General features: G+C 42.4%; 1 protein-coding gene across 4 annotated transcripts in view; it reads left to right on the top strand.

Annotated features, from left to right (window-relative positions):
• Positions 1–22,530, top strand: part of PTPRE (protein tyrosine phosphatase, receptor type E) — a 234,036-nt gene that overhangs the window by 155,315 nt on the left and 56,191 nt on the right. For 3 of the 4 annotated variants that reach the window (XM_025211836.1, XM_025211839.1, XM_025211837.1), the window contains exons 4-6: positions 3,895–3,998; positions 21,180–21,282; positions 21,562–21,635. In XM_025211836.1, coding sequence (XP_025067621.1) covers positions 3,902–3,998; positions 21,180–21,282; positions 21,562–21,635 — 274 coding nt within the window. In that variant the 5' untranslated portion in view covers positions 3,895–3,901. Of the gene's footprint in view, positions 1–3,894; positions 3,999–21,179; positions 21,283–21,367; positions 21,483–21,561; positions 21,636–22,530 lie in introns of those variants that run through there. The other variant, XM_006030249.3, reaches the window with a different exon arrangement.

A 22,530-nucleotide genomic window follows, 5' to 3' on the forward strand; every position in this document is an offset into this window, starting at 1 on the left:
CTCTGTGACTCTTACACTCTTTTTTACATTGTGACTTAGTTTCAACACAAGGGTGGAGAATTGCCCTACCCAATTTTGCCTTTAGTTTAGTGGTTAGGGCGCTCCCCTAGGAAGTATGGGAAGTTTGAATCCTATCACACTGAGGATGTCCCAGGCCCTGAGCAAATGCTCTAATCATTAGTGTGTTATATTAAAGGTTACTACTTATTTTGGTTGTGCTTTTGAATGAAGGTAGTCATGGCAGCTGTGTTTTGTGCTGAACTCAGTGCAAATTTTATGTATTGAATACGATCTGAGCACACACTGATTGGATTGAGCCTCTTCAGGTATAACAACAGCAAATTAGCTTGGGTAAGAAATAGGTCCTAAAATGTTCAGCTTAGTCTTTGAGCGTGTGAAGAAGCAAAACATTAGGTGCTTATGTAAATGCACTGGCAAAAACTTTTTTAAGTGCTCGGTTTAGGATGTGCCTATATTCTGCCTGAGTTGCTTGTAAGGAGCCAAAGGCTTGTGAGGGATGTTACACTTCAGATGTTACAATTAATTGCGTCTTAAATACTAACCCAGCCATGCGTTCAGGTAATTAATTATTCCAAAATATGTGGAATAATTTTGTGGCTAGTTTCAATCGTACCTTAAATTGAACGTGTCATTGTCCCCACCATGAAGCCTGATGCTGGGCCTGGGACAGGGACCCACAATAGCTGATTATCTGTCCCAGCCTTGGGACTGCCCCAGTTCACCAGGCACTCACTTTCTTTCTACTTGCTAGGTAGATCATGATCCTGGGCTCCCCCTGCACTGGCAAATGGTAATGGTGCAGTTATGATCTCATCCCCAAACCCAAAGTTGCATGTCCTGCCATGTATGTGTGGCATGGCTGGAGGATTGATTGTCGGGATCAGGGAACAGATCCTGTTGCACCATTAAGTACATGTGTGGCAGGGACATAAGTCCCACTTTGTATCTAGTCAAATGGGTCAAAAGAACTACGAGTTAACCCCATCAGCCTCCCCTGTCCATTGATCTCCAGAAGCCCATCTCTAGAGGTTTAAGATGGAGATGATAACATTATGTCCTAGAAAATTCCCAGGATCATTCTCAAGAGATTTAGTAATATCCATATAGTATCTTGTTGTGGCTCTTTCTTTTGGGCCTGGGGAAGACGGGGATTCCTGGTCCAGGGGAGCGTTCACTCTCAGTGATCTGACGCACTGAAATTGTTTCATTTCTCTTGTGTGTCCAGGAGAGCCAGGACTTATAAGCTGCCCTCTTCATGTATGACCCAGTTATTTCTACTGGCATCCATAAATGAGGGGAGATATCAACATCAGAGTTGCAGAGTTTTCTAAACTTTAGCCTTCACTTGCTGTTTGATTTGGGGCAATGAGTTAGCTGGCAAAGAAAATACATGACAAAATTTGCTGCAGCATGAGCTGCTGACTGAGATCCAGTTTTTCCAAAGTTGCAAGGAAAATGAACTTGCAATCTATTCTGAGAAGCATTTTCTTGGTAAATTTGATATTTGCTTGAGTGATCTCAGCTGGTGTAAAAAAAATAAATAAAATCACATAAGAACAGTAAAAAAAAAAAAAAAGCCAGAAAAGTATTTATTCAGTTTTAAATGGAAGCCACAAACTCTTTATGCTGTGGCAATGGGCTTTATGTAAAATATTTTGTTTTTTCAAGCTCTTCACCAAATTGCTGCATTATTTCCAATAGGTTCTTTTTTATGAGTAGTGTCTAGGTGTCATAAGGTGGTAAAGTCCAGGACATTGGTATTCTTCTGCTTGACTTGAACTAGAGTGTGGATGTGGTGCCCTCTGCTGAACAACAAGTATCTTGAGTTCATGAAAATGTTATTTCAATTGAAGTCTTCTTAAAAACCTGTGATAAAACAAAATGTCTTGTCCTTTTAATAGTGTATTTTTCTTCTCCACAGAGTATTATTGCTTTTATTATCAGTAGTAATAGCACATTGCAAATGTTGCCACAAAGGAATAGCTTTTATACTAACAACTGTGCTAATGTAATTGGCCCCATACCGTGTCCTCCTATGAATGCTGACATGTTATCTGCTTTCTGAATTGATCCAAATATTCCTCTTTAAGTATCTTTAGAACTGTAGTACCAGTCATTTGTCACGGAAGGAAAGAAAAAAAAATTACTTCTGATGCTGTGGTCGTAATCTAAGCCCCTAACAATTATGAAACTATGTATGTGGAGAATACTAGACTGGACATTTTGAATATTCTGCTTTGAACAATAATTTATTATTAGGATATTTCATTAAATGTTTGGTATTTTGGAAATGTAATAGCATTATAAACATGTCCATGATGTTCTAAATATTCATGTATTTTTCAAAATATATTATTAATTGTCTTCTCCATTTTGTAGAGCAGTATGTTTTCCAGCAGATTTTTGTCACATTTTAAATTATTATGTGTATGTAGGAGTTGGAGATAAGTAAGAATCTCTATAATATACATTAGAATCTAGAGGAAGCTAAATGGTGTGGAAGTTGTTGAAGTAGTTTCCTATCTCTTCAAGTCTTCCCAGAGATTTTTTTAGATTGATCTCAGCAGTATTCCTGCCCAAAGCAGGGGGATTGGTCTCGATCTTTTAAGGTCCCTTCCAGCCCTTAATTTCTATGATTCTGTCCCATCTTAACTTGAAAGCTTGGAGTTTGTAAATGGTTCATATCATACTGTTAAGATGATTGCAAAGTTATGATTTTTAAATTACTATTACTGTGCCTTTACTCATTACTGTGTAATAGTCTCTCTAATTTGTGACATAAATCATCATTCTGACATGATTTAGGGGATTATTATTTTGCAGTATGATTCTTGCCATGATACCTCTGCAACAATTACTAAAGTTACAGTATCTGGATATATCTATGTAAATGTGTTTTGCCAATCATGGGTATAGGAGAAGTTATGTACAGTATGTTGGGTTTTTTTAAGTGTGTGTGTTAAGATCAGGCAAGAATTGAATAATTCTGAGGTTACAGCCTGTTCTGTCTGCCCACATCTTAGGAATTATTAGTGAAAAGAGAAATCTAAAGATAATGACCTAAACTTGAACAATATTTCAGGAGACTTTTTTTGAGTTCCGCATGTATTTAAGACAGACTAATGTGCCATAATATTCATATCCTTCCTTCAACACTGTTTCCTGACTTTTTCTCCCGTCTTCATACAAGAGAATAACAGTTCATAACTGTTGTGAACCCATTCCTTTACTCATTAATTCATTGGAAGACTTTTCTTCAGGAGTTAATAAATCTGAAATTCTCTTTATTTGTGAAGCTGCCAGGCTTTCAAATATTGTTATAAAACTGTACATGTTCAAAAGGAAACAAATATTTAAAACTGATATTATAAAACCCAGAAAATGAAACTATTACTTCTACAAGCACTTAAGACAGTTTTGCAGATAATTAGTAAATGGCATAGTACAATTGTGCTTCTTATTCTTGCAGTTTTTTGGTGGAAGGAAACATTTCAATTTGAAGTGATGCCTGGTCATTTTGGCTGTAATGCTCTCATTTATGGTTTCAGTAACATCTTATATAGAATACAGATTCTCACAAGCATTTTCAGCCACTGATAGCACATATCTTTTATAGCATGGACTACTATTATTTGGTTTAAAAACACTTTTAAAGAATTCCCAATTTATTCGGTATACTTAGTTTTCCCCCCCTTGTCCTCCTCCTTCTTCCATTTCTTCCTTCTTCTTCTTTCATTTTTAATTTTCAACATTAAGAAAAAGAAGAAAAAATAAATATTTTTTAATCTACTGTTGGTGAGGAAAATTTTCTTATTGTACTTTAGGAGATAATGATAATAATGTAACTCAATACTTACTTTCTTTGCTTTACAGATCCAGGATGGAATATTTGTGTTGGTTGTTGCCTGTTTGTATTAGTTTTCTACTGGTTGGAGCTTCACTGGCCAATGAAACTGTATCATCAAATAATACAACAAGTAAGAAAGCATTTAATTCTTTGAATCAGTATTGGTTAAGTCCCCATTCGTTATCCCAAATATTTTTCTATTACTATGGACTCTATTGATGTACTTTTACCATTATCATAGTAACCTCTCTTGCAATCTGATATATCGTTGCCTATACCTTTGGCCTTCCCTCTTCCTTGTGTAGTATGTATACAACATTTTTAAATAAGTAAAAAAAATGGGGACTTCTCATTAATTGCTATGACTGGTAACTCCTTCAGGTGGAGACACCAGCATGAATGTTGCATATCTAGTCATAAAAGAGAGGCAGTTTAAACCATATGGAAACCTCATTTTATAAACCAGCGACCCAAGGAACAGAAACTCCATTTGAGAAATCTGTTTGGACAAAGACTTCAGGATTTGAATGACGTTGGTGGAAAGAATGAGCAAAAGGAAATTCAGGCAAGAGTTGAATATCTGGATGCAGATACAAACCAAATCGGTGATTATTTGGATGTTTGTGCATCATCAAATATGTGTGTGTGTGTTTTCTTGCAATTAAAAAGAAAGCTTGAACAAAACACATACACATGTTGGCTCTTGTCTATAATGCATAGTGGGTAAAAATATGGACAGTGCAGAGCTATTTTCACATTTTTTTCTGAAATGCAAATAATTATATTTCATAGTTCCCAACTTGGAAAAGCACCCTTTTTCAGGAAAATGACTACCGGTTACTTTGAATATTATCTTTAGTGCCATTAAAGACATGATAAAAATTATAAAGATGATTTTTTTTCAAAATCACTAACTGATCTCTTTCTTTCATATATGACAGCTTTGTTACCAGTTTGTTCTTATGAATGATAATGCTGCAGCTTAGGTCTTTATCATTTTGAAGAAAGACTTTTCTATATTGTACACAGAAGCAATTCCATACCTCTTGGTTAGATTATCTACTATAAATGGTACATGAAGTGGTAACTACCATAGCTAAGATCTTCAGTGGTGTTATAAACAATTATAAATCTCAATTTAGCAATACTATGATCAGAGAGCAGCAAATTTAAAGCTTAAAGTAAAAAAAAAAAAAAGTGGGGGGGAGGGCTGAGGGGGAGAAAGTATGACCCAAACAATTATAGCCCTATTAGTTTGACTTCTGTATTTTGCAGAGACTTAGAAGAAATATTGAAGGAAAGAATAATCAAAGGTATGGAGATAAATAGAAAATGCAATAAAAATCAGCATGGCCTTATCTAAGCAGGATCATGTTAGATGACTCTAATATGCTTTTGTGTTAGGATAACTGAATTTTGGATAAGGGCAGTGCAGTAGATTTAACCCATCTAGATTTCAGCAGAGCATTTGACAATGTCTCATGGGTGACAGTTAGGTATTAGTTAAACTGGAGGGCTAAGAACAGACGTTCAAAAAGCCTGAACCTGAATTGATTCAATCACTGCAGGTTAGTTTAACCTGGCTAGGCTAAACCAGTTTGTAATATCACAGACATCCCCTCTGGACTGAAAAAATACAGGCACATGCCTGCAGTTGCTCAGGCTAGAAGCCAGGGGGTGCTAGAGCAGCCCTCCCTTCCCTTCCACAATGTTGATCTGAGAGGGGCGTGGCCAGGCCCTGGCAGGATGCTCTGATTAGGGAGAGTGTCCTGCTCCTTTTAAGGGCTGAAACTGCTAAGGAGAGGGCACAAGCAGGCAGTTGAGAGCCCCATCTGCTGGTTACCAGGGCCGCCAAAATGTGATAGTTGGCCCACACCTGCCAGTGGTCAGCTGACCAGAAGGGGCAGGGCCTGGCATATATATAAACCCCAGGGCTGAGGCCAGGAGGGCAGTTCCCTGCTTGCAGCCAAAGGGGAAGGAGCCTCCAGGGAGAAAGTGCCCAGTGATGCAGCAACAGCCTGATATGCTGCACCTAGGGCTAATGGGGCTCCATGAGCTCCACAGGTACCCTTGCCTACTAGACACTTAGTGCCATTGACGAAGTTCGATGCTTTTAAAGGGGCAGAGCACACCCTGGTCTTTTGTATTATGTTATAGCCCAGGGGCTTATGTTTGTTTGCTGTTTATAACACCGGTGGTTTGGGTGAGGCTATTTGGGGAAGGAGGAGGCCTCATTGGGGGTGCACTGCAGCGTGGGGACTCCGGCGCCAGAGAGGGTGCAGCATAAGGGGTGCACAGACCCTGGTGCCAGAGAGAGCACAGCATTTGGGGTGCTCAGACCCTGGCTCCACCGAGGGTGTGGCACAAGGGTGCAGAGACAGGGCTGTGGAGAACCCAGGCACCAGTGACATGTGGAGACAGGGCTGCAGAGAGCCTAGAGAGGACAAGGGGGCCAAATCACAGCAAGGCCTAGACCGGACAATGTCAATGCCATCTGCGAGGCTTGGGGCATGGTAAAGGGCCGGTTTGGAGCCATGCATATAGCCCATAAGGCTGAGGTATCCTGTGACATCTAGTTTGAAACGGGACCCACAAGGAGTCTGGTAACTCATGGGGTTCAAGGAAATCCATCAGGACCATGCCCAATGGGATGTGAAGGCAGCCTCCCTATATTATAAGTACATCAAGACGTGGCGGGTGAGAATAGAGGGTGCCCATCGGGCCGAATTGGGACTGTCAAGGGGCCCTAGGGGTAACACGGCCATCCTTGAGGACCCCATCCCGTGACAGAGGGGTGCCCCCCCCGCCCCACATCTGACCAGCCCAGTAGGGAATTGACAATACAGTGTTTATTACCCCTAACTCAGTGTTTATCATTCCATTAAGGGAACAACAGATGGACATTACCAATTACCTGTTGATTCTGCTTTTATCCTGTCTGCCACAACACAGACCGTAGCCAGCATGTGGTCTGCTAGCTAATGCTGTGTGTCTAGTAAGGCAGAGGGGAGCAGGGGGAGCAGAAGCCTGCAGTCTCTGCTGGAGCTGCAGCCAGAGAGCAGAGCGGAGGGGCCAGCCCTGCTGTGGAGCAGAGAGCCCTGCCCAGCCCCGAGAGCATGCTGGAATGCTGGGAGAGTCTGATTTAACTTAAAGGGGTCTGGGACAGACATTGTATAAACCAGTTTGAGTCAAATTAGTTAAGTCTGATACTACATTCAACCACATTTCTCTCAAACTGGTTTCAGCCATTTTCAAACTGGTTTATGTGCACTGAACATCTGTTCTGTTACAGGTTTAAACCAGTTTCTGATCGCTTATACCCATTTGTGTAATATCTGTTCCTAGCAGAGAAGATGGGAATTAACAGTGTAACTGTAAAGTAGATGATCAGGTGGCTAGAAACAGTGGACTACAGCAGGTTATTTTGAAAGGGGAGTTATAAATTTGAGAGAGATCACCAGTAGTATTCCTCAGGCATAAGTCTTAGGACCCATATTATTTAACATTAACCATCATGGAATAAGTTCTTCATATTTGCTTATGAAATTTGACAAGGAGGTAAAGTTGTTATTGTGTATGTAAACAGGATTACATTATTATATAAGAAGAATTAAGGCAACCTTATGAATAGGAAATAGAAATGGTATGAAATTTAATTATATGAAATGCAAAATCACACTGTTAGCCATGGACAGATGTCACATTTGTTTTGCTACAGCTATTGTAGTGCTACAAAAGTTGAAGAAGCAGATGGGCATGTCAGAAAAAAATGAAATTTCTCTATAGCACTACTTGTTGGAGCATCATGTGCAATGTGTAACAAGTGCATCATAGGTGCTATAAGGGATCTGGTCCCCCAGCAAGTGGTGAGGGGGAAAGGGAGAGTACGTGAACTATCACTAAGCTCAGGCTGCCCTCTCCCTCAGGGACTGAGCTGTTAGTGAGCCTGGGACTGGACCAGACTCACTCAGACGCATATGACCCTGATGGCATGCTGTCTCTCAGCTGTAGCAAAGCCAGGATGGGGCTATGAGTGATCAGCTGTGAATCAGTATGGAACCACAGCTGTGAGTGTTTGGGCTGCGGCTGTGAGAGAGTGGGATTGGGGGCTGAGAGTGAGCTTGGACCAGTGCCAGTTCTTGGTATTGAACCCCTGATCACTCACAGTCTTGTTGAGTGCCTGGCTGAGCTGCAATAGAAGCATAATGAACTGTCAGGCATCCAGGGCTGCTCTGCTGCATGGAGGCTGTGGTGACTCCTGCTATCATCCTGCTGGCAGCAGCTGCTATTTGTTTTGCTGTCATCCCTATTCCCCAAGTCAGCACCCAAGTCTGGTGCCCCAGTTGCCCTGCCTTAGCTATGCTACTGGGCTGCAGCTTTGCTTGCCAGAGCCTGCATGGGTTGGCAAGTTATCAGTGTATTCACAGGGCGCTCTGACAGCCTCACCTCCTGAAGCAGTGGGAGGATGCAGAGCAGAGTCATGAGGCTGAGCAACCCCTTTTGCCTCCTAGCTAGCGAGCATGTCACTAAATGTCTTTCCAATGTCTTTGTAATACTCCAGTCAAGGGGCTCTGCATGTTCCTCCTTCCTTCCCTACCCCCAATACTGCTAGTTTTGTAGCACTTCAGAGTGCTGCAACATGTGTAGTGCTACAAACACGTCTGCCCATGGCATTGGAGTTCAATATTAAGAACTTCTGCTGCAAGACAGGAACTCATAGACTGGAGTTAGGAGGCAGGACAGGAAATTTGAGTTAGGACTCATAGACAGGAACTCATAGACTGGCGTGGTAATAGAGGAAGGGTGTACTCATTGATTATTAGATGATCACGAGCCTGAGTGTTATTGTCATGAAAAAAGCTAATGCAGTTCTAGGGTGTGTTACATACAGTATTTTTTAGCAGAAACAGAAGAGACTTGTACCATTGTACAAGGCATTAGAAAAACACCATTCAGAATATTCTGTTCAGTTCTGATCATTCACATTCAGAAAGGTTGAATTTAAACCATAATATCTGCAAAGAAAGGCTGTTAGGATGTTTGGGGCAGGGGAACCTTATTTTATGGGAGATTAAAAGAGCTAGGCTTTGTTTTTAGCTTAACAACTTTCAACATTAAAGTTGAAAGGGAATATGTTAACTTTTTATGAATACATTCATGGGGTGAATATCAAAGGCAGAAGAGCTATTTAAGTTAATGAACTATATTCACATGAGATTAAATGACTACAAACTGTTCATGATCTGATTTAGATTGGGAATTAAAATAAAATGATTACAGAAGTGAAATTTTGTAATGGTCTTCTGAGCAAGGAAGAGGAACCTCTTTTGTTTCAAGGAAGAGCTCGATACTTTATGGAAGGAAACAGGGGTGGTCTTGAAGTAATAGTCAGTGCATGTGGGTCCCATGCAGATTTGCTTTTGCTTTCACTTTGCTGAAGCTTAAGTGGCAGAAACTGTTCATGTGTATTTACTCACATTTCTAGCACTCCAATTTCTACCAACTAGTTTTGGGAAGAAAAGAGTGGGGCAGGGGCAGATGTCACTGCATACACTCTGGGAGGGCAGGGCGGGGGCAGGCTGTGCCTCCAGATCTGCGCAGGGTGAGGCAGGCAGGCTGCAGCTGCGGGCTGGTGCCAGGGCTTTGCCAGGCTCTTCTGGGTGGGGACTGGGCTCAGGGTGGGTGGCAGAAGTGCTGGAAGGAAGCTACAGAGGGGGTTGCAGCCACCCCAGATTTCACTGTAGCACCCCCATAGCCTCCCCTCCCAGTCTGTTACAGCCTCGGCTCAACCCCTGCCTCACACCTTGCCTCCACCCACATGCCAGAAAGAGCTGGGACTGTGCCAGGCAGGCTGTGGTGCCTCTGGGAGGGGGCTATATTGAAATTTGAGGTGGCTGCAGCCCGCCCTCAAGGAACCAGTGCAGCCCCAGCTCCAGCCCACAGCTGCAGCCTGCCCCCTGTCCTGCACAGATCCAGGGACACATGCCCCCCCCATGCCCTCCCAGGGTGCATGCAGCAGCGGGAACCACCCCGCACCCCCGGAAGAGCTACAGCTCTGTCCCACACCTGCCCTTCCCGGGCAGCACCTGCCCCAGCCCCTCCCTAACCCCAGGGGGCATTGATCTCCACCCCCATGCCCTTTCCCTTCCTCCTACCCTTCCACCACACCAGACTTAGCAGCTGCACACAGCTCTCCATGGTATATCAGAAATCAGATTGGTATTGGCCGATATGCCTCCTTAAATCGGCTATTGGTATTGGCAACAAAAATCTATCTATCGGTGCACCCCTAGTTTAAACCTGTAACAGAGCAGAAGTTCAGTGCACATAAACCACTTTCAAAATGACCACCAGTTTAAGATAAACCTGGTTGGATGTAGTATCAGATTTAACTGATTTAGGTCAAACCGGTTTATGGAATTTCTGTCCCAGATCCCTTCCTGGTTCAAGTTAACCTCCAGTCCCCCAGCATCCCAGGATGCTTTGCAGCCCTGGGCTATGCTGCCTGCTCCAGTGGAGCAGGGACTGATTTGCCCCTCTGCTCCTTAGCTTGCTTTCTGCCTGTGTCCATCAGCCCATAGGGACAGGGGGGCAGGGGAACAAACCCCCATCTCCCCCAGAGTCTACACAGCACCCTCTGGTGGGGGCTTTTTAGCCTCTAGCAGCCCTCACCCCTTCCCTTCCCAGCTGCTGATTGCTTCTGCTACTGCCACAGAAGGGAGCCTGCCCCTGCAGCCCAGCATGGGGGCACTAGGAAGCCCCTGCCTTGTGGGGTTTCCCCCACCCCAGCCCAGGGTTGCCCCAGGGAGTTGAAGGAATTTTTCCCCTCCCGAATCTTGCCTTAGAACCTTGCCTTAGCCCCTGTGAGTCTCAGGCAGCTTCAAAGAGAAAATCTCCTGTTCCTCTACAGCCAGTTTTGCCATAGATACTGTGACTCTGAAGCAAAACTAATGCAGGGGAGCAGAGGAACTTCCCTCCACTCCCTGAGCTAGCCCTAAGATTTGCAGCATTTAAGGCAAGGGGTTGGGGAGGGGAAGAATTCCCCTCAGATCCATGGGGCTGCCTGGGCTGGGGAACCTGAGGGGGAGGCTCCCCCAGGGTGGGCCAGCACCTGGACAGGAGGCTTCTTAACCCCCTTTGGGGGAACAGCAGATGTTTGGGGATATTTGGCTGGGCTGGAAATGGCCAGCAGACTGGGAGATATGCTCTAGTGCCCCTGCCTACTTGCCTGGGTCCTGCCTTTCCCAATTAACCACTGAATTGACATTCAGTTTTTATCAGTTCAACTTGCACAGCTTAGAGGAAGCTGCCTAGTTTGAATGGATTTAGCTTCAGGTTTTTTGACTGTCTGTATGTACTTAGCCTAAGAGGACGAAAGGCTGCGGAGCACTCAGACAGTTCAAGATAGCTTATTAGTACAGGCTAGAAAAGAGACTAATTGGTACACAATTAATTTAATCCACTTATAAAAATCAAAGATTACAAAAATCTCCTTTTGTTTAAAAAAAGAAAAGAAAAAGCAAGCCCTAGACTGTGGTATATATACACCCTTATGCAGATATTCTGCTGTTGCCCTTCTTTCCTACCCCTGTTTCTTCATTGTCTTTACCTCCCTTTGGCACATATTGTTGCTCTTTAGACTGTAGGCTCTTTGCAGCAGGGACTGTCTTTCATTTTGTTTGTAGAGCTGCTCTGCTGAGACGCCTGACCTTGATTGGAACTTCTGGGCTTTGCTGTAATATGACAAGTAATACATAATAATTACATTGTAAATAAGATGAATGATTAGGATGTTTATCCATATAAGCATGCATGTCATAAGTTACTTTCTTAAAATGTCTGACATGTCTAAAATATATGTATATTTATATTTTCTTGGTGTAAAACAGTGGTAGAAATTTGCAAAGCTGCTATGCTTAAGATTTGTGTTCTTTAGGCCAAATAAGCATTCCTTCTCTTGCCCTAGTACAGGGGTAGGCAACGTTTTTTGGCTGGTGTGCCAAAAACACCACAGTGCCTAACTTGGAAGGTGCCGGAGTGCTGGCACGCCAGAAAACCAAAATGAGGGCGGGGCTACATGGCAGAATGCCCTGCTTCCCTGTGCCCCTCAGTCCTGCTGCCCCCAGCCCTGGCTCTGTGGCTGTCAACAGCTACCCCGGCTCTGGGTAGCTGCTGGAGCCCAGGCTGCTCCCAGCAGGGCTTGCAGCATCCCAGCTACCTGCTGGGAGCAGCCCAGGCTTGGGGCTGGCAGTAGCTACCCAGAGCCAGGGCCGGCTGCAGCCAGGAGGTTGCAAACAGCTGCGTTGGGCTCCAGAGCCCAGGCATCAGCTCCATACTGGTGCGTGTACCCATGCGTCAGAGTGGGCAGTTGGGGAGGGGCCTGAGGCAGCGCAGCCCCGGTCTCTCCCCTGCTCCTGGCACAGAGCTGGTGACTGGGCTCTGGAGCCCAGTGCAGCTGTTTGTAGCCAGCCTGAGCTCTGGGCAGCTGCAGCAAGCAGCGGGCAGGCTGTAAACTGCTGTGCCAGGCTCCACAGCTCCGGCATCAGCTCCATGCTGGTGGCGACTGCACCTCCTTCCAGCTGCATGGAGGTCAGAGCTTCCCTTGAGCCCCAGGAGCAGGTAGAGCTGTCCTGACTCTGGGGGAGCTCCTTCCCATCTGTGCAGAGATCTGGGCTGGCCCTGAGCTCCAGAGAGTGTGAGGAGCTATCCCGGCTCCAGGGGCAGCTCTCTTCCAGCCCTGCAGAGCTTGGCCCCCAGGTTTGGGGCCGGCCCCAATCTCTGGGACTAGGAGGGAGCTGCCTCTGGAGCCAGGACAGCTCCCTCTGCCCCCTGGGGCTTGGGACTTAGCCAGACAGCATTTGCTCCTTGTCAGCATTGACACATTCACTTCAGTGCATTTATTTCAAGTGCTCTTTTCTATTAACTGTGTAGCAGGGCACTAGGGTGCCTGCTACTAAAGGTGCTGGGATAACCCTTCAGGTGCCAGTTGCTGAGGCAACCAAAGGGAGCTAATGGCTTACATCTGCTTAGCCAGCTGAAGAAAGGGGCAGGGCCTGGCCCCTATATAAAGCACAGGCAGGAGGCCAGAGGCAGTTCCCCGACCAGCAGCTAAGGAAGAAGGAGCTCCCTGCCAGAAGCGAGAAAAACCTGAATGCCAGAGCAGCATTGGTCACCGCGGTAGGAGAGAAATCCCGGTAGGCCTGAGCAGTGTTATAGCCGGGCGGCTTATGTTTACATTATAGCCAAGAGGCTTGTGTTTAGGTTGTTGTTTGTATTTGCTATTGATTACACCGGTGGTTTGGGTGAGGCTATAAGGGGATGGAGGAGGCCTCTTAGGGGACTCACGACCTACGGGTGGGGTGAGGCCCCCAGCCCCAGTGAGGGCACAGAGTTTGGGGTGTACAGACCCCAGCTCCAGAGAAGAGCCCTGTGAGAGGGCAGCACTGCAGAGAGGAGCCCTGTGAGAGACAGGGCCACAGAGGGCCAGAGGGGTGTAGGCCAAGACAGTGTTGTACAAGCATAGCCCACAAGGCTTGGGTACACAGAACACTAGAAGCAGGAGAACTGTAGCCAAGCAAAAGAAAGGTAGCCTCCCTATAAAGAACTTATATACAATCAAAGTCGTGGTGGGCGAGAATAGGAGGGTGCAGGTCCAAAGCTTGGCACAGTAAAGGAGGTGACAGGGGAGAGCACAGCGACCCTGACGTCGCTCCTTGCCACAAACTGTATCTGTGGGTACTAGCAAATGGCACTTCAACTTAATCTACTGTGCAATAATTCCTGTGCACATATAGACAATGATGCCTTACTGTGCATTAGATTAGTGCGCAGTAAATTGTCTTGTGTAGACACACCCATTGTGTCCTAAATGGGGTTCCTACTGTACATGGACATGAAAGTCTGCGAGTCCCAGATCTACTCCCATCCTGCTATGAACATTCTAGACTTTGCTGGAACAGTCAGCACTAGCTCCTAGCCCCAGTGCCCTCTACTGAAAACTTGTCTCCCCAGCTTAGGAGCTAGGCTATTCTTTTAAACACACCTTAAGGATTCACCATCCCAGGCATTAACATGAACTCATAAATGAGCCACGTTCCCTTTAAAATATGTTTAGATTGTTTTGGGGTTGAAAGCTCCTTGGGGAAATGTTATTCTGTTTTAAGCTGTACCAAATTGTCTTAACAAATAAAAGGACATATAGAGTTAGGGCAAGAACATATAAAAAACTAGGATATATTATAATCTAGAAATGATATGGTGAGGGATGATGAGAAAGCAGAAGTAATGGAGAGAAGAATGATTAAGAACAGTCAAATATGATAAAGGGTGTTTATGTTAGCATGCGTGGTTTGTTCATGTGGGGGGGGTTTGGAATGTAAGTTTCTGGAGTTTCTGAAAAACTGTCTGGATTTGAAGGTGATTGAGGTCACTTGGGTTAGCATTAAAAGTTTGGGTCATGATTGGGTCAACTCTAACCTTGAGGACCCTTCCTACCCTATATTTCTACACCAGTCACGCAACCCTACTGTGTGGCACCAGTGGCCTATATATGATGATTTATGTTAATATGGTATATACATTTTTGGTATAAACGCCTATCTGGTCTTTTGTGGCCGTGAAAGGTTTACCTCAGATTTTGGAGAATGCTGCCATAATCTTCATAAAGGATTCTCTGTCCTTCCTTACACTCATTTTTTCAGTGCACCCATTGAAATAATTTTAGTGGGTTCACTTCAGAGGTAACCTTTCAGACTGTCTGCAGACTCGAATAGACTTAGGTTGGTGTCACTTGGATCATATTTTGAATTTTTTTTCTCTTTAACTGGAATAGCTAGTGACTAGCCTGTTGTTTTAAATCAAAGCTGAAACTTTAGAGAACAACTCTAAAATGCCTCTCTAAACCACCCTGGTAGACCTTAATACTAGCCCCCCAGGGTGATGCACTGCACAGTTTGGATCAAGGAGAATCTATTTTTCAGATTAGTAATTTAGCAGTTGTTTTGCTTTAGGGCATCTAAACATAAAATTGCTAATGAATGTCTTTGCTGAAATAGTCAACCGATTATCATTACTTATTTTGGAAAATGAGCTATGTTGCATTCCCCTTGCTTAATATTATAACTGAAGTGTTAGAAAATGACTTTACTAAAATTTGTTTGGATATTTATGAATATAGGAATTAGGAAAGAGAAGTAGTTTAATCATTTTGTATCACTTCCTAGAACATTGTAATAGAATTAGAAAAGAAGCAGTTGTTCAGGGATTGTCACAGTTAAGTTCAATACAATTTTGAGTCAATATGAATAAAAGAGACCGTATCTTCAACAGCTTAATTTAATCCCTAATTTAACTTATACAAGAAATATATATGTAGTATGACTAGATTATTTTTTTTAATATCAAAGTACTCTTTTTATTATTTAATATATGTTAATGTCTCCATGTGTAGAAAAAACTAACATCGTTGTCTGATAGGGAAAAAAAATGCATATATGGCAAAAAAAAGTCTTCCTGTATAAAGGAGAGCCCAAGTTAATAGGATTATACACTTATCTCATGCTTTTAATAGCTGTTGAACTGTGCAATCTTTTTTTAATCCAAAAAAATAAAGGCTACTTGTTCCAAAGCCAAATAACTCTCCATTTTAAAAGATTACACAGAAGGAGCTGAAGGTTATTAACAGTTTAGTTTGACTCAGCTTTTGTTCTGCCTGTCTGAAAATTTGATGAAATGTAGAAGCTTTCCCAAGTCACAATGGGAAGGATATGTTAGGTTTTATTGAATTTCAGTGTTCCACTCATTTAATTTTTTTAAATAATTAAGCAGTACTTTTAAGGAGGAATATATGGCATACGGTTCTTCTGTATTTTTGCTTCCTGCTCACAGATAGTACAATTGAGTTCTGTTTTACAAAAAATGGATTTGTTCTCTGTCAGCATTTTCATTGGCTGAAGTGAAAACATCCCACAGTATGTCATAACATGAAAACAAGACAAAGCTATTATTATTTTACTTATGCATCAGTAATTAATGATTAATAATTAATTAATTGATTTTACTATAATTTGAATGACAATTTATAGTAAAATGTCCTGTCAGTTGCTCTAGGCACCTTCAAGGTAGATTAAAGTTTATACTATCAAATGCAATTCAATGAAAATATGCTGAACTTAGAATTGAAATTATAATTCAATGACCTATTATAATCAAAATGCTCCTCAGTCTTTCCATCACCTTCTGTTTAGTTCTTGGGCTCAAATAGTCTGTGTCAGAGAGAAATCTAAGGAATCACTGTAGTAAATTCCTTTCTAGACCATTTATTATGCCTTGAAGTTAGCTGCATGACTATGTATTCTCTACCATCTATTACAGGTCTTTATGCTGACAGAGTAAGACCATATTGAAACAAACATGTTAATATCAGAGAGCAGACACATTTTAGTCTTAGAATGATATTTTTATATAGTTTTTTATTCTTTATGTTTTGACTAGGGAATCATTTACAATATTTTTCATGTAAAGCAAAATACACTGCGTTATACGGGCTAGGACAGATGTATAGGTTAACAGGTACATGTAGGTATTAATTTCCATCCTTTAAAGTGGCTTAAGGTGGAGCATGGAGCAGCAGCCTGCTCGCCAGGAAACTGTCCCTGATAGCATGAAGCTCATGATACTTGTTGAATAATGCGTCTGACAAATGTAATAGAATTTACTTAAATTTCAGGCCTGACCATCCTCCAGTAAATTGGAGGGGTGGGGCTTGTCTTTTCTCCTGGGCATACGTGCCATTGTGGAACAGGACTGACAGAGTATTGGTACTTCAGTGATTTACCTAAATGTGGGCTCACTGAAATGTGGGCATTTTGCCAGTCGAAGTAGAAGGACAATGTGGGTTGTAGCCTATAACTCCAGCTCCGATATCTAGCTTGGGTTGAAAGCACTGTGGAATTCAAGTGAGGGGTCTTTTGTGTGTGTGGGTAAAAAGCAGATTAGGGGGAACACTTAGGGGAGAGCCTCACATAACTCTGTAGAGCAGACATATCTCCAAGGGTTGCTTCAGACGCTGAGAACAATTGGAGTATGACAACATTCAAGTTTTGGTACCTACTGAGAATGGAATTTATTTAGAGCCATTTTTCTAGCTCTCTGCCATTCAGGGTGTGGAATTCTAAATAACAGATTTTTAGTCATCTAGTCTATATGGCCTTTTTGGCACCTGCACATAGGTAGGAATTCTAATTTTCCAGTCAACTTGTAACCCAAATATGTACAGTAGTCTGTGAACTGATCTTTTACATGCTCAGCAACGTGGATATGTATGGGCAGCCATGGCCCAAATATGTAGGCAGCCTCAAAGCCATGTGTAATGGATGCTATGTGGAGAAGGACTCTCCCGTGTCTTACATCAGTTACTGAGTGCTTAAGGCACTTTTCTGGGAAGCCCCAGATTCAGGTTCTAGCCACCCTTCAACCAGGGGGGATTTGAACCTACATCTCTGTCTTCTCGGCACAGCACTCTAACTGCTACACCACAGACGTCTATCCTTTCCTCCTTCAGTTTTTCCCAATGACTGTATTTTAAAAGGAAATAAGCTTCAAAAGGAAATCTGGAGAGGGGCTTGGGTAATGCATAACTTATGGCATGGTGGTTAGAGCGCTGTGCTGGGAAGTCAAAGGTAACGGTCTCTGAGCAAACAAGTCTAGAACTTCCAGGTAAGTTCTAGTCTTCAGCTTTCCAGGTAAGTGTCCAATTCACTCAGCTATTGGGGCTAAAGCATGGGCAGCCCCCTCATGTCCTTTCCATTTTGTTGCCAAGATGCTCATATCGAGGTACACGGGTACATACTTGTCTACACATGTGGGGTTACATGTCCAGGAATAGAATGGCTTCCTGCATATAAATGCTGGGAGTTGTTTTTACCCATTTTCTAGCCCGTTGTATGCAAGTTGCATAAATGTTAAAGAGGCTGCATCAGCCAGATTTATGTCCTTGTCCAAAGGTTTTGTTACATTAGTTTGGGTTAAGTGTCACTTAAATCAGTAAATCTAATTAACTGCTCTTCATTTGGGATAAATATTTTTCCCAGTTGAACTCTATGATGAAATCAGATAATTGAAACAACAAAAGCTTCCATTCAGAATATTGATACTAGTCACTGACCAAAAAACAGGCACACATGGAGGGACTTAATCTAATGAAGTTTTATGGAGTTTGTGTATCTCTAAAAGAAAGTAAGAAAAAAAATAGTGAGAGAAGGAGCTAGAAAGCAATATGATCTTGAGATAAAGTCTGCAAAGTGTGCTTTTGGGTTGCAAGCTGACTGAAAGTGGCCCACTATGTTTTCTCTTTGTTGATTCTTCCTTTGTTCAAAGGAATAAGACTTCTACATCCTTTGGAAATGCACAGGTTTGCATCAAATATTTGGCTCCATCATGCTAACTGCTAATTTTGATTTGCCGCTTGGGTCAGCAATGGGTAAAAATAGTCTCACCTGAACCTACCAGCCCTCACATTTCTCAGAACCTACAGTTCTGAGAAACTGAACCCAGCAAAATTCTGGGAGAAGAGCCTGGGCACAGGAGAATGCAAAATCATGAGACATGTTTCCTGTTATTTGTGCTGCTTTAGTTCTTGTTTGGTTGGTTTTGTTTTTAATATTAGTTCTCTGAAATTAGGAACAGAATACAGCTGGGGGATGGTTTCTGGAAAAGGCATTTTTACCCTGAGATGATTGTTTTTCGTTTTAAAGTTTCTAAAGGAATTGATTTGTGGTTCAGTGCAGGGGACTGGACTTTGATAACTCAGGGGTTCTTTTCCAGTTCTACATTCTTAAGGCCCCAGATGCACGTTATACTTAAGATGTGATTAATTGGTTAATCAGATCTTAAGTAGTGACCTGGCCACATGTTCCTTCAATTAATAGCATGCTAAAACCAAGAATAAGTGACAACGTTATTACACAAAATACTTGTAATATAACTTTTTTGGTTCCTATCATGCCTTTCATTGAACTTGTGGCCATGCTCCCAACCTCCACATCAGTATTCAGAGCTCCAAGCTGCAGGGGTGTGTAGGAGGGAGGGGTGGGGAGGCACCCTGGACCCACCCTCAGACCAACTACGACCTTTCCATTTGATAATAGGCAAATTTATTGATACACAGTGATAACAGAAAATAAATAATACCAAGCAATTCTATATATCTACCAAATTCTAGGGCTGTCATCAGAGTCAAAATATATCTGGTCAGGATGCAGTGTTCACTCTGAGGCTCTCTCTTAGGTGTCAGATGTCAACGTGTCAACATCCTGGAGGTGGGATGCTGAGGCCCACAACCGCCTCCAGTGGGGTGGGTGAAACAGGGTGGTGGTGTGCCCTGTGTCCATGGTGGCCTTGGAGACCCCTCCTGGGGATGGGGACCCCTCTCAGGGGCCCTCTTGGGAAGGAGGGACCCCTTGTTACTCTCAAGTCTCTGCTTTTGTTTTTTCCTTCGTTTCTGGTGACTCTTGATTTGTGGCTATCACTGATTGGTCTCTTTCTGTGTTCATCACACCATCTACCTCATGTTCCATCAACATCTTCCAAGTTCATCACATGCATTCCCTTCCCAAAACAAGAATACCCCCCACCACCACCTTTGGCCTTGTGAGCTGGTGCCACCTCATCTCACATTATGGAACAGTATGGTACATTCCCCAGTTTCTCAAACTGTGTGTATATCTGTTGGCCTTGTTGTGTTAGACAGCCTGTCTGCTTCGAACGGTGTGTGAAACTGTATATGTGAAACCCAAGCCTTCTTTAGAAATCAGTTAAGCCCTGCTGCCTATCCTGAACCATTCTAATATATATATTATACATATACGTGTATGTGTGTGTGTATGCATGTCAGTTCCCAAAAACATGAATGCTGGGGGTTCCCATCTGCCATGAATGCTCAATTTTGTCCTAATTTCTTGTCTAATAAATATCATATCTTCCCTCTCTATTAACACTGGTGTCATCTTTGCTCTAAATATCACTTTCAGACCTGCTGCTGTGATTTCTACTCCCTGTCCAATCTGCTGTACTGTTTTCTGCTCCTTGCTGCATCTACCACTGTGCAGCCTGTCCCTTCTCTGGTCTGCCACATGGCAGACACAGAGACTGCATGTGTTACTTGTGGCATGTGTGCTGCAGGTTAACCACCGTGGTCTAAACCATGCAATTGTCAGAAGTCTGAGAAACTGTAAGTGTGATTATGTTACAGTTAAAACATTGCTACTTAATTAATCAGTGTACTTAAAAATTCAACACTGGCAGCAGCACAGCCCTGAAACTGTCTCAGGGGTGGGCAAAATGCGGCCCGCGGGCTGGATGCAACCCACCAGGCCATTCTATCCAGCCTGCAGGGCCCCTGAAAAATTTAGAAAATTAATATTTATCTACCCTTGGCTGCCTGTCACGCGGCCCTCAATGGCTTGCCAAAACTCAGTAAGTGACCCTTTGCCTGAAATAATTGCTCGCCCCTGCTGTGTCTGGTTGATGTCAGGTGGCTGGCTCATAGATTTTCATTCATGACTGTCTTTGTGCAGGAAACATCCTTCTTTCACACTGTTGTGGGTTAGGCATACCACATAACTGGATAACTTCTGCTGAGGAAGGGCAACACTCTGACTGAGATCTTCACCTGATTTCAATCAACATGACTCCATTACCTTCACTAAAAATTTCAACCCCTAAGGTTCTGACCCTGTGTACATTAAACCTACGTGCTTTATAAAATAATAATCAACTACCTTGTGAAGCAGCCAGGCAGAAACTGTGCATAATTGTGTGATGCCTTTCAATATATTTAATTAATTAATAAAATTCTGCATCACACATTTTAGTCTACTAAATATATACCAGGAGGAAAAAACCCACATTCTTGTCCACTTGATTTTTGCACTTTTTAAAATTAACTTTGCAGTGCTTTCAGGAATTATTATAAATGACCTCCTAAAAAACTAACAGCTTTATAGTGCAAAAAAATGTTTTTAGAAAAGCACCTCTTTGGATTTTTGGCTTTTTATTAATTTTTTAGACTTTCATTTGTTTACCAAAATGTACCTTTTGAGTTGTTCAGCAAGATGATATTCAGGCAGAACACAGCATGTAGCCCCAAAACTTGTATTCAATGGGAGCCTTTTTGTTAAAGATTAACTGTTCAATGCATTTAAATAGCGTTTTTATGACATGAATATACAATTTATCTGTTTTAGTCATAAGCAATCTATTACAGCACTTCAAATCGAGTGTGTATTTTAATTCACTGAGTTTATTTTAATAGGACCTCCAGATGGGAACAGTTCACAACAGCAACTACTCACTTCATCATTGATCCTGCTTACTATGTTCATCATTTTCATTCTTCTGACTGGCTGTTTTTGCAGGTATGTGTTTAAGTGCTCTGCACAGGACTAGTTTGGTCTGTTTTAATGTTATCTAATGAGGAAATGAAAGTATTCTACGTGCGAGCTGTAGTCTCAGAAACAGCTTAGCCTAGAGGAGGATGCTTCATGCTGTAATTTATTGTTAACCAAAACTTTTATCACCTGAAGATGTTCAGAAACAGTTTCTCCAGAATGACATGGTTTGTATCAGTCCGTATCAAAGAAAATGTGTTGCCTTTTAATACGATTATTCAAATTAATTTGGTTTATGTATTTAAGGTTCAGGAAGCATAGGAAAGCAGTTGTGAACACCAGTGACAAAAAAATGCCAAATGGAATCTTAGAAGAGCAAGGTAATGAAATATTTGCATTTTAGAATGACTTGTTTTAAAAATATGAATGTTAAAAATTTGGTTCTTTACACTTTGGGGATTACTTGTATCTTTTATTTTTGTGCTGGGTTTGCCAGAAAAAAAAATCTCATATTGAAATAATGCTGCCTGCCTTCCTATTGTTTTAAAACAACTTGCAACTTAAAGCTGTAACTTTACCAGATGCCCCCCCTCCCTCCTCTTTCCCCATGCCAGTTCTCTGTAACTGGCTCGTGAATATAGGATTTCTCAGGATAGCTGAATTACTGGCTCTGATTTTCACATTAAGAAAAGCAATTGAAACATTTGTTTTAGAAAACAAAGTTTACATGCAAAAAGAGCGTCCTGTATAAACAGACCATGAGTAAAAGAAAGATAAGAAGGATAAGAAAGTGTCAGTAGTATTTTTTTAAAATATAGTCCAGAAATTGAAACTATTCACTAAAAGATTTTCAAACACTGTTTTTATTAAGAATTGTTAGATTAGGTTTGTAACATTATGCTATCAAGTACAGTACGGGCTAAGAGATGGTAAGTGTATGGGTGGAGGGGGGTTGATACTTTGAAAAAACTGTGGCAAGTGGGGGTGAATGCTCACAGTACTAAATATAACCCAACTGATGCAACTTCCTGTTCAACGTCACACATTTGCTAAAAAAAAAAGTTAAAATGACAGGAATTTCCAGTGCATTGGAGACATGCTTGCCCAGCAAGAATGGCTAATGAATAAAAGAATAAGGAATACACCACGGTTTTTTAAAGGACTGTGCCTCCCCCAGGTCTAAGGAAGAGTTTCTTTCACATAAAGCTACTACTGCAGGGAAGCTTCCTCTACCATGATTTCAAATTGTTTGGCTTCGCTGTTAATAATTTCAGT

Source organism: Alligator sinensis, unplaced genomic scaffold, assembly GCF_000455745.1.
Source record: "Alligator sinensis unplaced genomic scaffold, ASM45574v1 scaffold276_1, whole genome shotgun sequence".
Lineage (NCBI taxonomy): Eukaryota > Metazoa > Chordata > Crocodylia > Alligatoridae > Alligator > Alligator sinensis.